This window comes from Lontra canadensis, unplaced genomic scaffold (genome assembly GCF_010015895.1).
Source record: "Lontra canadensis isolate GAN:19392208 unplaced genomic scaffold, GSC_riverotter_1.0 scaffold60, whole genome shotgun sequence".
Lineage (NCBI taxonomy): Eukaryota > Metazoa > Chordata > Mammalia > Carnivora > Mustelidae > Lontra > Lontra canadensis.
Genome location: NW_022631054.1, coordinates 291,620 through 305,824, shown reverse-complemented (window position 1 = coordinate 305,824; position 14,205 = coordinate 291,620). Strand labels below are relative to the sequence as shown.

Here is a 14,205-nt window from a genome sequence, read left to right as displayed (position 1 = left end):
AGAAATGTTTGGAATCCAGGTGTCTCCAGAACTAAGGCCCTGATTATTTCCAGAAAAACATGTTGGAAATCTCTTGAGGTAACATACAGATCAGGCCTTGATGGCTTCCCATTTTAAGAGGGTGTTCTAGGCAGAGATAAATATAGTAAGAACAAGGCCTTTGTGGGGTAAGGGGGTGGAATGGTATAGCTAGAAGGATCAACAGTGGCCTACAGGGGCTACAGGGGCATGGCAGATAAAATTTGAGAAACATGGGTTAAAGGTAAAAGAAAATCGCAACAATATTAACATTTTCTAGTCAGTTGGGGAGATCATTGGGAAGGGTGGGGATTGTGGTAAAATAGAGCTCTCTTGCAGATTGTTTTCAAGCAGAAACTTAGGTCCAGTAATGTCAGAAATTTTTCAAGTTAGATCTTTTAAAAAATGTTGGCAATTAATTAATACTTTATCAGCCAGCCCAAACCTTCCTTTTAGATTAAACCACCTTTTGGCTGGTTGTTTGTAATCTCTTGATTTAGGAATTGACCTAAATGGTCAATTAGGAATATGACCCCAGTGGCTGAAAGGGCTGTAACTGAAACTGATAAAATGATGTCAAAATCCTGCAGAGATACTCTAGAAAATGCAAACTAAACAATGTGACAGAACATGTATCAGTGGATGCTGGGGGTTTGGAGGGAAGGAGGGACTCCACAGGGACACGTAAAAACTTCTGGAAGTGGTGGTTATGTTCACTATCTTGACTGTCATGATGGTTTCATGAGTGGATATGTCAAAACTTACGAAACTGTACATTTTAAATATGTGCCATTTACTGTATCTCAATTATATTTCAATAAAGCAGAGTAAAAAAAATTCTTGGGGTGCCTGAGAGGCTCAGTTAGCGAAGCGTCCAACTCTTGAGCTCAGCTCAGGTCTTGATCTTAGGATTGTGAGTTTGAGCCCTGTGTTGTGGTGGAGCCTACTTAAAAGAAATTCTTGGGCTGCCTGGATGGCTCAGTTGGCTAAGCATCTGTGTTTGACTCAGGTCATGATCTCAAGGTCTTGGGAGCAGCCAGGTGTTGAGCTCCCTGCTCATTGGGGAGTCTGCTTCTGTCCTTCCCCACAAGCTCATTTGCACACTCTGGCTCTTAAATGAGTAAATAAAATGTTAAAAAATCTTTATAAGCAGGAGCAGGCTGCTACAATCCTAATTCCACTGTGGGGCCACACGTTTAAAAACTCTTACCTCATTTGCTTCCAAAAAATCCAGTTAGGATGATTCGAAAAGAAGACGATTTAGAACTTTGCAACAGGTTTTTTATTTTTGCTTTATATCTAGTACAGTGTTTGAAACCTAAAGAAATACATTTTCTCTTCAAATTTGGATGTGTATATAAATATCATTTGTCTGGACTCAGCACACTCAATGCCACGGTTTCTTGGCCTATGTCTGCTCTGAAATCATCAAGCTTTTCTGTCTACCCAGGGGCCCTGAGAACATGGAAAATAGCCAGAGTTTATAGTTCTTAGAAAACTAAAAGCAAATGGACTTGGAAAGAATAAACCAATGATGAAAAAGTTTTGATTCACCTTCCTAGGGTCTTTAGCTGGGAACCCAAGCTGTTTTTGAAGGACATCAGTCTGACCTCGGTGGCTGGGACCTCATACCCACCCTTCACCCCTCCTTAGCTTCTTTAGTCATCAGTCAAAGGCAGATCCCATGGAAGCTGGCTATAGGAGACAATACCTGACTCTAGGGTCTAAGGGTTCTGGTAGAGGTGGGACTCTTGAATGACATCCTGAGTCAAGAGGCTCCCAGCCAGTTTCAGGATCTGAGTTTTGACTTCCTTCACCGGCCCCAGGGCATGGCAAGTTTTCTCTCCCCAAACCAGGAGCTGAAAATCTAACTTACACAGGGGAGCAGGGCTAGTGTTAGGAAAGGGGTTTAGGTATGTGCCAACAAGGACATCAGCAGTCAGGCTGGCCAAGAAATAGCGAGGTAGGCCCAAACCCACTGGAGACCTTTAGGACACACTACAGAAACCTTTTTCCTGGGTGTTCTGGGCCCAAAATTTAATGTTGCCCCCCACACCCAGTTTTGGTTCTGCACATACCCCAGGTCTAATGCAAAATGCTCTCTCAGAGGAAAATAACAGCTTTAATTCACAGACTTGATTGGTATTGACTTCAAATTCTTCCCTTGTCATGGTCTTAAAGTGGGGATGGGGCTAGTGGGCAGACAGTGGGATGACTGAATCATTTACAAAGGCCTTGGCCAAAGAGCAGCTAGTGCCTACTACATGGATCCCCTTAGGGCCAAATTCTCAGCTGGTTGGCTTAACAAAAGTCTTCAAAAGTTAAGACACAGAAAAAATACTGGACAAGATTGGTCTAGAATGTGCAATCCTAAACAGCTGTGGAAGAAACCTACTCTGAGCAATATTGCAGTCTCACACTCACTCACTTCTAGGACAGTTTCTAGGACTTCTAGCCATTTCTAGGAAAGTCCTACCTAGAAGATGTTGCTACTGGTAATGAGTACTTCCTATGGTTCAGTGCAGAGCCTCACACCTTTCCCCAGCCTGCCAGGGAGGCCTCCAGCCTGCCCGTCCTCCCTATGGCTCCCCTCCTTCAACTGAAAATCCAGAATCTGAGCTCACAGACGAATCTACTGAAGAATCCCAGATGAGGAAACCCAGCTAAGTGAGTCTCAGGGAGGAGAGGGAAGCAGTTAGGTATTCATCTCCTTCCCTTTTAGTTTGCTAGAAACAAGTAGCTCTAGGGCATAGAGGGAAACATGTAGACGTGAGAACATGGAAATCTAGTTCTTCCTGCCAGATGGTTTTCATTTTAAACTAGTGTGACTTGAGAGAAATAGAAAAGTGTGCCTGAGAGCTTTCTTTCACTCGTCCTTGACCAAGTACAGTAGCAGCTATGATCTGTGCAGTTTAACTCTAAAAAATAGGGCTCTTGGAAAGTGGCTTCCAGGGCAAAGAATAGAAAGAATAGATCTAAGGGTTCTAGGTAAGGGGGTGGGTAAGAGCAAGGGTCCCCGAAAGCTGAGGTCATCAGTGCCTGCTCCTCAGACAGGTCATTTGTCCGCACTGCCCCAAGTAACCAGGCCAGCCAGCTCAAAGTGGAACCCATGAGGTCTCACTGGAAGGTGGCAGCCAACGCCAAGGCCACACAGTCACCTGGGAACAGCTCAGAATTGAAGGCAGACTTGTAACACCAGAGACTCTATTAGTACTAGAGATGTTGGGGGTGGGATAACCAGTGGGGCTGCCAATAAAGAATGGCTGGTACCGTTCCAACAGTCCTTGAACACTTCAGCTAAGAAAGAGGCTCCTTATCCTCGAATCCACACCTAGATACCTCCAGCTCCAGCAGAGATCTTAAAATGCATATAGCAGCCGTATGCCAGCATGTGAAGATTCCAAAAACATGTCTTTTCAAGCTATTCCCTACAAGAGGCTGCAGAGCCCCTTCATTCCCACAACATCCATTCAGAAATCTACCGGAAAGCAGACTTGGACCTCACTGAGGCCAGGGTCTGATGCCCAGATGGGGGCTGCCCATGAAGAGTGGCTGTCAAGGTTGGGCTACAGAAATAATGTTTTGGTTTCCAAGAGAACCAAAGAAGAGGAGGAGGAGACACTAAAGGTAATGTTATTGCTCCTGGGGGCTGGAAGAACCTCACCTGTGGACTGAAAAAGGGGTCAAAGGAAATAGTGGGAAAATATAGTCTGAGGAAGACGTCAACGAAGGAAAGCTCCTAGAGGCCACTTTATGAGAAATCTGTCCTCATGCTGAACCCTGGGAGACTTCGGCCTTTCAAGTCCTTGGAGAAAACTGGCTCTAAGCAGCAGCCAGATGATCAAAAAAGAGTCTTCCATCTGGTATAGGCCCCAGATCTGAAGTGCAAGATTTTAGAGGAGTAGCTGTGAAAAGCAGGGTGTGTATGTCTCACAATAAAAATCTGGCCCCAATGACAGGGACTCAACTATTGCTTGAGATGTACAAAATAGGTCCTACTAAAGTGCTTTGCCCTTGGGATAAGGACAAGGGGGTAGGGGCAGGTGGCTTTTTTTTTGAACTGTAGGGGAAAATTTTTTAATGGAGTCAGTGGGCCAAGTGACAGAGGTCCCGCCCCTTGCCTCCTTGTGAGCCAGTATTTGTCATTCCTAAGCTGAACAATAGCATCTGACATACTAAGGTCAGGGTACTAAGGTCTGATGTACTAAGGTAGCACAGCACTGGTGTGACTTTTCAGGGATAACAGTAAGCCCCACACCACCTTCCTCAGCAAATGGTTCTGAAGTTGGATCTCAACACTAAGAGAGGGCAAATTCAAGACCAATGGCCGATAGTGAGCACCTGAACTTTAGATCTGTAAGCAGAGGGGTAGGGATTTAACCTGAGCCAGAAGGGATGTGCAGGAATGGGAGTAAGAATGGCACTGTCTCTGGGGAAGGGCAACTACAGCTCAGCACAGGCACGGGACTGACCACGGTGGGTAAGCAGGGGCAGGGCAGACTGTGCCCACAGCTCCACAGTTGGTCTACACTTAGCCAGCAACTCTCTCTCCTCTCCCCAACAACTGGACTTTACTCTCATGTAATCCACCGAAGCGTAGGCAAGCCACTGAGGCATCGTACTAGCTTTACTCAAAGAGAAAAGGCATTAGGATTATAACTGTCACAAGGATGGGAAAAACCCAAACCAGGTCCAAGGATCCCAAACAAGGAAAGATACCAATAACTCTCACAAAAGTCCCAAGGTTGCTAAGTTTCTGTGACCACTGGAGAGGCAGCTGTGTGTGATACCTTACGTGGCCAGGGCCTTTGAGACTGAATCTGAGAAGGCAGACTGCTTTCTGGGTTTCCTGATATAAGCAGGATGCTTAGCAGTAAGGACTAGAGTGGTAGACTTCTCCGGGCCCCGGGGCCATCCTTGCTCCCTTCAGGTACTGGGACTATCAGACCAGGCTGACCTGCTATATAAAGGTTCCAGAGCTAAGGGTTGGTCCCAGGTGGTGGCCCAGAACCTAAACAGAGAGGAAAAGGACCAAGCTCAGGCTCCCTGAGCGAAGTGGCTTCCCCCTCTCTTTTTGGTCTTCCTCACAGTATCCTACTTATAGAAATTACAGACAGTTCTTCCTCTTGAGACCAATTAAGATTGACCTACCTAATATATAGAATATAAAAAAATACAGAACTTTTTGACATTCTCTCCTTTGGAAGTAAAATATACATGATCCAACTATGGAAGAAGAGGAGGAAGAAGAAAGGCCAAAGGCAGGGATCCCTGGCTATCCCAATACATGACACTCTCACTCCACCTCCTCTGCAACTTATGGGTCACCAGAGCAAGGACTTTCTCCTCAGGAGAGAGGAAGGACCACCGCCCCCTGTCTCATGCTTAGGAGAAAATACAGCTACCTCAGAGGTTCATTCAACTCCGAGGGGAATTTTCAAGTAAACAAATGAAGTTGGGTCGCACCATTGGAAGGTGGATAGGAAACATGGGATCAGTAGCGACACATGGGAAGCCCTATCTGAAGGCCTGTGCTCCTCCCCTCCACTCCCACTGGTGTACTTGCCCCTGGAGGGAAGGAGTTCTCCCAAACTAAAGAGTCTGGGAAGGGGTTAGAGGGAGGAAGGAACCTTTTTCTCATAGTGACCTCCCCCTCAGCCTCCAGTCCCAGACCATGCTGGCAGCTGGGATTCCTAAAACCAGGAACTCATGGCTCTTGGAAAGAGCAATCTTAATACAAGAAAAATGTGCAAAAGAAAAAAAAATTAAATAACTCAATCCAAGCATACAAGATTAATATTCTGTCAGAGCAAGAACACTTTGTTTTGAATTTCTCCCCTCCCCTCCCACCCCCCCACCTCTGGAATATTCCATCTGCTCAAGTACCCAAGATAAGAGTTACACAGATCAGGGCAGAGAACTGGGAAGGATGAAGGAAGATAAAAGGGAAGGAAGTCACCACTAAAGGAAACAAAACAAAACAAAACAAAACAAAATTAAAAGGTGCAAAATTGATTACCTCAGTCCTCCTTTGTCTACCCCTGGGCTCCTGGGTTAAAGACATATGTGCAGCCAAAGTATAGTGTAAGGAAGAAAAACCCAACACGTCCCCTTCTTGTCACAAAACCCAAATGTGAGCCTCAGATGGTTCTGTCTGTCCAGAGGGTGCTCCCTCCAGGGAAGGGGGCGGAGCAGGTCAAGAGCACAGTTTCCAGGGCAGCAGAGGTGTGTGGTGGCTGATGATGGGGGGGCTGGTTTCCCGCCCACCAGAGGGCTGCTTTTCCACTGGTTGGTGGTGCTTCCCATCCCCTCCCCTCCCCGGAGGCAGACATTATAGCTGGAAGCCCTCCATAGGGGCCTCAGGCTGCTGGAAGATGAACTGCTGTTGTGTCTCATCCACCTGGGGAGCCAGGCTGCTGTCATCATCTTCTACACCGAAGTAGTGCTCAATGAGGTCGAAGGCCTTCTGGTAGATTTCCTGGTTCTCATGGCTCTGGAGAAACTCAATTTTATCCAAGCCTATGGTGGCAAGAAGGAAGGAGGGACAAGAGTAAACTGTGATTGCTCTTCTATGGGGCCATGAAACATTTATGTTTTCCCTTCCCTGAGGTACATTAGTGTTTATCAACTAAGTAATACAATCAGATCTTTGACAAGAAAGGAGAGCCAAGACTCTGTACCAAAACTACATAGTCCCAAAGGAAAAAGACCAAAATGTCAGTTCTAAATCAGAAGTTCTAGTCCTGATTCTGCTTTAACTACCTGTGTGGCCTGGGCAAATATTTAACTTCTCTGAAGCTCTCAGAGATGAGTGATGAGCACTTTTACTGGAACTTGCTAGGTGAGCTGAAAACATACCTTCCTGTGCCTGTTTCTCTCATCAGTTGTGAAGCTCTATTTCTGCATCTGTGCCATGCTTACTTATCAAGAGAGAAGGATCTATTGCCCCTCAGAGGGAGAAGGAAACGATGCGATAAAACCTTGTTCAATGATAACCCCCACCGAATCCCACAGCTTTACAGGTGGACTACTTTGGGGGCCCACAGTCCCTGGGTCCTGACCTGGAACCTCTCTAGTTAAGGCAGAGGTGAGGCTGGAAGACAGGACACATACCATAGGCTTCCTCGATGAGGCCACAGTACGGGTTGACCCCTGAGCCACTGCGCTTGCCCTCTTGCTCTCCAAGCCGAAGGATGTTCTCTAACCCATTGAGGGCCACCTGCACAATCTTTGAATCCATCACAGTCAGCAAGTCACACAGGGGTTTGATGCAGCCGAGTGAGACCAGGTACCTAGGGGCAGAGACCAGGGAAGTTCTAAATTAATGCAGGGCAAGAGAGGTACGAGGCAGGTGCTGTAGGGCCTGTGGGTCTCCTTCACACATGTCAATACTCTTGGCAACCCCCTCTTGCTGAGCCTTCATAATCACTTCTTCATCTCAATCTCTCCACTCTTCCAGTGCTCTGGGTCTAGTCATTTCCATGGGGAAGGCTGCCACAGACTGCTCCTCCCTGTCTCAACTGTCCCCCGACTTACTGTCCCTCCCACATTGGACACATTACTTCCCTGTTTAAAATGTTCGGTCCAAGCTCTACAGGCCTGACAAAACAGGCCCTCTACAGTTAGTTTCCTACCCTCCTTTTTAGCATCATCTCCCATCATTCCCTTCTAAGGGCATAAAGTAAACATCTCCAGGTTTCTGATTCTTGTACCTTTACTCATGTTTTCACCTGTCCAAGGGGCTTTTACAACCCTGAATCCTTCAAAGCTTAACTCAAGATTATCCCTTTTCTCCCAAGGGTTTAAATATGCTAAATATATTCTTACTCCTCTTCCTGGGCCACAAGCTGAGGGGAAAACACTTGTCCAGTTCCCATCACTCCTACTCATGTTGGTGATGGAAACCAAAATCAAAGACCATACTCATACACACAATGGCTTTCTATTTGCTTCTCTCGAGTGTCACCCCTCCCCAAAATGATTTCCCAAAAAAGCTGCTATGAATGAATAACAGCATGGTTCCTCCTTCATTTGTATGGATAACTGACAATTATATAGATTTAAATTCTCTGGAAGGTAGAAAGTAAAGGAGAGATGGATGTCTGTGTCCTAGGTTTCTATTCTCTAGGAAGGAAAGAGGTACATGCTTTAGAGGAATCTATTCCAGATTCCAAAGCCAATCTAGCAGCGTACCACTTAAACCTGGTGCTGTTCGATTGGTGTAGACCTATCCCAGGAAGAGCAGTTTAGTGGTTTTTGTAGACCATGAACCAAGAATAAGAGTACACATATCACTCAAGACAGTGAAAAACGAATGGATACCTAATCTGCTCAGGAGTTCCTCCTGATGTGGCATTGGTGATGGCCCAGGCTGCCTCTTTCCTTGTACGGAACTCTGCTTTCTGAAGGATTTCAATCAACACGGGGAAGATATTTGCATCTATGACAGCCTGAGAGAGGATGGGGGGGTGGGGGGGGAACACACACAGAGAAAGTCACTTTAAGAAGATTAAGCAAATCTAGCCTACAAAATTAGCTAAGATTCAGACATCTCTCTCTTCCTGGGGGTCCTTTGTTCTTCCCATAGAAGCAAGAGGCTACAGAGGAACCTGGCTCCTTATAAATCTTCAACAGCACACAGACCCCAATTTCTAAAGGGAAACAAACTGTTTCTTCTAGATCCAAATATCCCACAACCTCTCATGTTCCCTTGCCTTCCCACCTGCTTCTGCCCCACCCCCTTCCCTTCTATTTGTTTCACCTGTATTTGAGCCCTGTTGCCAGCAGTGATATTTGAAATGGTCCAGCAAGCTTCCTTCCGGATTGACTCCTTGGGGCTGCTCAGCAAGTGGAGGAGGCAAGGGAGGGCGGAACAGTTAAGAATGACCTAGAACACCAAAAGCACAGGCAACAAAAGAAAAATCAGGTAAACAGGACTTAATCCAAATTAAAAACTTTTGTGCACCAAAAGACATCATCAACAGAGGGAACAGACAAACCACAGAATGGGAGAAAATATATGCAAACCATTATCTGATAGGAATTAATATCCAGAATAAAGAACTCTTACAACTAACAACAAAAAAACCCCGAGGAACCTAATTTAAAAAAATGTTGAAAGGGCTTGAACAGACATTTCTGCAAAGAAACACAGATGGCCAATGAGCGTATGAAAAGCCGCCAAACATCGCTAATCATCAGGGAAATGCAAATCAAAACTGCAGTAAGGGAGCACTTGGCTGGCTCAGTTGGTCTAACATCCGACTCTTGATCTCAGGGTTGTGAGTTCAAGCCCCACAGTCAGTTTGGCGCCTACTTAAAAAACAAACAAAACAAAAAACCAACAAACTAAAATAAGATACCATTTCACACTTACTAGGATGGCTACTATCAAAAACCTCAAACAATACAAGTGTTGGTAAGGATCTAGAGAAATCGGAACCCAGTACGTTGCTGGTAGAGATATAAAACAGTGCAGCCACTGTGCAGAACAGCAGGCAGGCCCTCAGATTCTTAAACATAAAATCAGTGTATGATCCCGTAATTCCACTTCTGGGTATTTACCTAAAAGAACTGAAAGCAGGGGCTCAGATACTTATATATCACTGTTCAATGTAGCCTTATTCATAATACCCAAAAGGTGAAAACAACCCCAAATATCGTTCAACAAGACAAACGGATAAATAAAATGTGATATATGCATATAATGGACTACTATTCAGCCATAAAAAGGAATGAAGGCATGCCACATGCTACGAATGAATGAACCTTGAAGACATTAGGCTAAGTGTAATCTGCTGACACAGAAGGACAACTATATATAGTTCCACTTATATGAGGGACCGAGAGTAATCAACTCCTAAGATAAAAAAGTGTTGTGACGGCTACTAGGACTGAGGCCCAGGGAAGAGGAAATGGGGAGTTATTATTTAATATGCACAGAGAAGTGAGGGGCACAGAGAAGGGAGTGAGGAGATGATGAAACATTGTGGGAATGGGTGGTGATGACAAATAACGTGAGTGGACTGAATGCCACTGAGGTGTACACTGAGTGGTAAAAGCGGTACATGTTATGAAAATTCACACATATATGCACACATACACACACACAGTGACCTAGGAAAGGAATGTGGGTTTGAGTGAGATCACTCACCTGTTAGATATCTGTCGAGAATCCCACAGAATTATGCCAACTACTCAAGACCAAAGGAATACTCTGATCTCTAGCATTTCAACAAAAGAAACCTTTTTACTCTGCCCTCACTGGAGGTGTTACTAACATGAGGAAGTGTCTGTAGGATTCTGAGGGCACAGGAAGTAGGGGTAAGGTTCCCACAGCTTTGTGTCTCAAGGACACCATGACTCAAAAACTTAAGAATTATCCTACAGTGTCCCAGTTAATTAGTCTCTTCCATTTAGTTTTCCTTCAAAAGCACCCAATGGACAATGATTTGTTTCCAACTTATAAAAGAAATTAAGGCAATCAAGTTGATCATACAGAAAGTGGCAAAGCTGGAATTTTTCACCCAAGCCCATGCTCCTGGACCATGCTGTCCCCCCAACAGGACCCAAACCCTTGGTTAGGGCTTTTGTCCCTAAACAGCTCCTTCCTTACCTGGGTTTGGATGTCATCCCCGGTGACGATGTTACCCACTGCTCTCAGGGCAGGAGAGGCCACTTTGTAGTCATTGTGCCTACAGAGGAGGGAGACTTGATCAGCAGAGGGCCAGCGGCACTGTCACGGCTCCAGACCTCTGCACAGAGTGGCAGACTGCTTACTGCAGCTCTTTAGTTGGAGCATGGAGAACTTTAGGGAATCTATTTCTACCCACTCACATTAGAAGCTCTACCAATCTTCGGCAGACTCCAGAGTCTATGACTGCCTGGATCTTTTCATTGGGGCCATCAGACAGATAAGAAAGGGCCCAGCAAGCATCTGCCAGCAAGTCTGAGTCACTGCTGAAGAGTAGGCGAGACAGCACAGGCAAACAAGGGGAGACCTGTTGGAAGCAGAGTGAGAGGCACTTGTGAGGGGACAGGGCTACATCAGCTCTATCTCATCCACTACCCCTAACATCGCTGTCTCCTCCTCTACAAGGAGATCCAAGCCCTAGAGATTTCTGCTACCTTAAACCATCAGGACTACCTTTCTCACTTTGCTATCCAAGACCCAAAAGATCACCTTCTTCATTGACACTTGCCTCTTTCAGTTTCCCATGGACTGAGACCCTAAGGGGTCCCCCAAAGACTTGAAAACTCCTATATCAGAATGCCTGCACGTGAAGGGAACTGCTTTCATGCAGGCACTGATAAGAAGCGCTCTCACCTTTGCAAACTCTGGGGGTGGGTTCTTTCCCCGGCAGAGGTTTGACAGGGCCCAGACGGCATTCCGGGTCATTGTCAATCGTGTGGACTTGGTGAGGAGTCTGAAGGAAACAGTAAAGCATAGACAGATCCTGAGCAATGATGCTGTTGGCACAGGGTTGTCACCTAAGAACCCCAGGAGCAAACGCCATCAGACCCCTAAGACTCTAACAGCCGCACGTGTCTTTCTACCCATAGACCTAAGTTCACTGAGCTTGCCTGGGCCAGGAGGCCAACCTACATCTTCACAGAGGATTAGGGCCAGGTGTGGCTTGTTAAGATCTCAGCTAGTGGGGCGCCTGGGTGGCTCAGTGGTTAAAGCCTCTGCCTTCGGCTCAGGTCAAGATCTCAGGGTCCTGGGATCGAGTCCCGCATCGGGCTCTCTGCTCAGCAGGGAGCCTGCCTCCTCCTCCTGTCTCTCTCTGCCTGCCTCTCTGCCTACTTGTGATCTGTCTGTCAAATAAATAAAAAAAAATCTTAAAAAAAAAAAAAAAAAGATCTCAGCTAGTAAGGACATACAAAGGGCTGGAATTTGAGTAAGCCTGCAAGCCTTTTAAGATAGGACATATTGTGCTCCTAACTCTGGCCACAAGATCTAAACAAGGAGTATTGTTCTCTTTGGAAATGAAAGTGGAAGATCTAGTCTGAGGTAAGCAATGATTTTCTGTTGAGGGGCCCAAGAAAGAGCTGTAGTGGTAGTCTATGAAATTATGGTCTCCGAAGTACAACCCATCCATCTATTGTAATTTAGATGAAGCTCTGTTTGAAGGGTATGGGAAGGAGGGATTGGTGAAGGACCCCTATAATCCTTCATGGGGTCTTTAATCTGTGGTTTACAACATAGCTCTCCAATGTACTTATGCATAAGATAACAAATCAATGCATTCCATAGAGAAGTTTGGATTTTTCCAGATGGGCTAGGCTTGCCTCTCTCTCCTGGCTCAACAATGAGGCAGGTATGACCAACATGAGAATCTATAGTGCCATGAAGTAAGCAAACAGAAGATCCTCCTTGGCACAGACACAGTCTTCTTACTCTCAAAATATATCTCCATCTTTTACTTTGGCAATCAACACAGTTTTAGTTTTTGTTTTTTTTTAACTTTTAGTAGTTTTGCACTGACTCAACGCCTTAAGGTAAGCTGCCCCTGAAAGATCTGCCACGTGGCTGCCTTACAGATGCCCCAGGTGCAGACGATCATAATTACTCACGTTAACAAAGGATTAAGGATGGAACAATTCAAGACGTAATCTCGGCAAACGGAGCTGTCTCCAGCTATGTTTCCCAGTGCCCAGACTGCCTGAAAAGGGGATAATGGAACCGTCATTCACAGACTCTAGTGGCTTCTGTCAATATTTTATACCAAAGCGAGTACCCACCAGTAACTTGGGACAAAAACCGTTATCAAGATACCCTCCTTTCTAACCTCCTTACTGAGCATTCGCTCTATGAGGGCCTCTCCTCTCAGAGTTCCTAATTTAGTGGGGGAAGACAGGCTGATATCTGTACTGCTGCCAAAGAAGCCAAACCAAGACCACTCTAGGCTCACTCCTTAGAAAAAAAGGAAGTGATTGGAGAGTTGCATTCTTGCAGCCACGGGATCTACCCTCTATGTAGTAAGGGAGGAAAAAAACCTAGGCACCACTTTCCACTTTCTATACAATCAGTAAAAATCCACTGATTGCACAAATGCAAGTTGTGTCTTAATCTCTATGATCTGTAGGTATTAAAAAATGCATACTGTGCTGTCTTTTTTCCAACACCACCTCTGATGCCAAGTGTGTGGAGTTTTCTCTACACCAGCAATCAATTATCCAACACCATTTGTGTGTCCAACAGTGCAATTCAATTCTGACACTAACTCTCAGAGTTAGAACAGATTCCACAGGTTAAGGGCTCAGGTCCACAAGACTGCCCCCACTTTAGACACCAGCTGCAACTCCCAGGTGCCATCATACTTCTAACCAACTGGCATACATTCGAAAGTTCACATAATCCCCTCCTCAGGTTCAATAATTCACTAGAATGATTTACAGAACTCAGGGAAAACACTTTGCTTACATTTTACTAGCTTGTTGTGATGGATACAACTCAGGAAGAGTTAAATGAAAGAGATGCATAAGGCAAGGTATGGGGTAAGCAGTCAGGCTGGTACGGAACTTCCATGCCCTCCCTAGGGCATGGCATCAATGGGCTCACCAACCCAGTTCTCTGGGGAGGTTGCGGTGGAGGGATGGGAGGAGCTGGGGGCTCTGATGACCACCTTCCTCAACTTGAGGCTACCTAGGGGCCCCATCCAATCATCTCAATAGGTGTGTTCCATTATAAATAACAAAAGACACTCTTATCACAAAGATCCAATATGTATTTTATGAAAACACAAATGCCATCAAGAACCAGGCCAAACGTGTGTATTACCTGTTCCTGTACATCCTCAAAGTCCGAGTTAAGCAGCTCTATGAAAATGGGGACTGCCCCTGCTTCGATGACAATTTTGGTCTGCTGAGAGGTTCCAGAGGCAATGTTCGTTAGAGCCCAGGCAGCTTCAAACTGAAAGTGAGATTAAACCATGACTGAGAGGTCATTCCAGACAGAGCAGCCATGCCTACCAGCTGGCTCAGAGCAGTAAGCCTCTTGCCCCTGACTAAATAACTAAAACATAAGCCTTTTCCTCTTCCCCTTTATTTTTATCTTTAAGTAGGTTCCAGGCCCAGCACAGAGCCCAGTGTGGGGCTTGAACTCACGATCCTGAGATCACAACCTGAGCTGAAGCCCAAGAGTCAGAAGCTTAATCAACTGCACCACCCAAATGCCCCTCTGGT

The 14,205-nt window shown here is 45.7% G+C and overlaps 1 protein-coding gene across 3 annotated transcripts in view; it reads right to left on the bottom strand.

The window, feature by feature from the left end:
• Window positions 1-1,277: 1,277 nt before the first annotated feature.
• The window catches only part of KPNA6 (karyopherin subunit alpha 6), a 58,661-nt gene continuing 45,733 nt past the window's right edge, over window positions 1,278-14,205 (bottom strand). For all 3 annotated transcript variants that reach the window (XM_032877056.1, XM_032877055.1, XM_032877057.1), the window contains 9 exons: window positions 13,802-13,933; window positions 12,595-12,683; window positions 11,345-11,444; window positions 10,855-11,018; window positions 10,634-10,712; window positions 8,780-8,905; window positions 8,341-8,468; window positions 7,132-7,310; window positions 1,278-6,537 (listed from right to left, as the gene is read on the bottom strand). In XM_032877056.1, coding sequence (XP_032732947.1) covers window positions 6,350-6,537; window positions 7,132-7,310; window positions 8,341-8,468; window positions 8,780-8,905; window positions 10,634-10,712; window positions 10,855-11,018; window positions 11,345-11,444; window positions 12,595-12,683; window positions 13,802-13,933 — 1,185 coding nt within the window. In that variant the 3' untranslated portion in view covers window positions 1,278-6,349. The remainder of the gene's footprint in view (window positions 6,538-7,131; window positions 7,311-8,340; window positions 8,469-8,779; window positions 8,906-10,633; window positions 10,713-10,854; window positions 11,019-11,344; window positions 11,445-12,594; window positions 12,684-13,801; window positions 13,934-14,205) is intronic.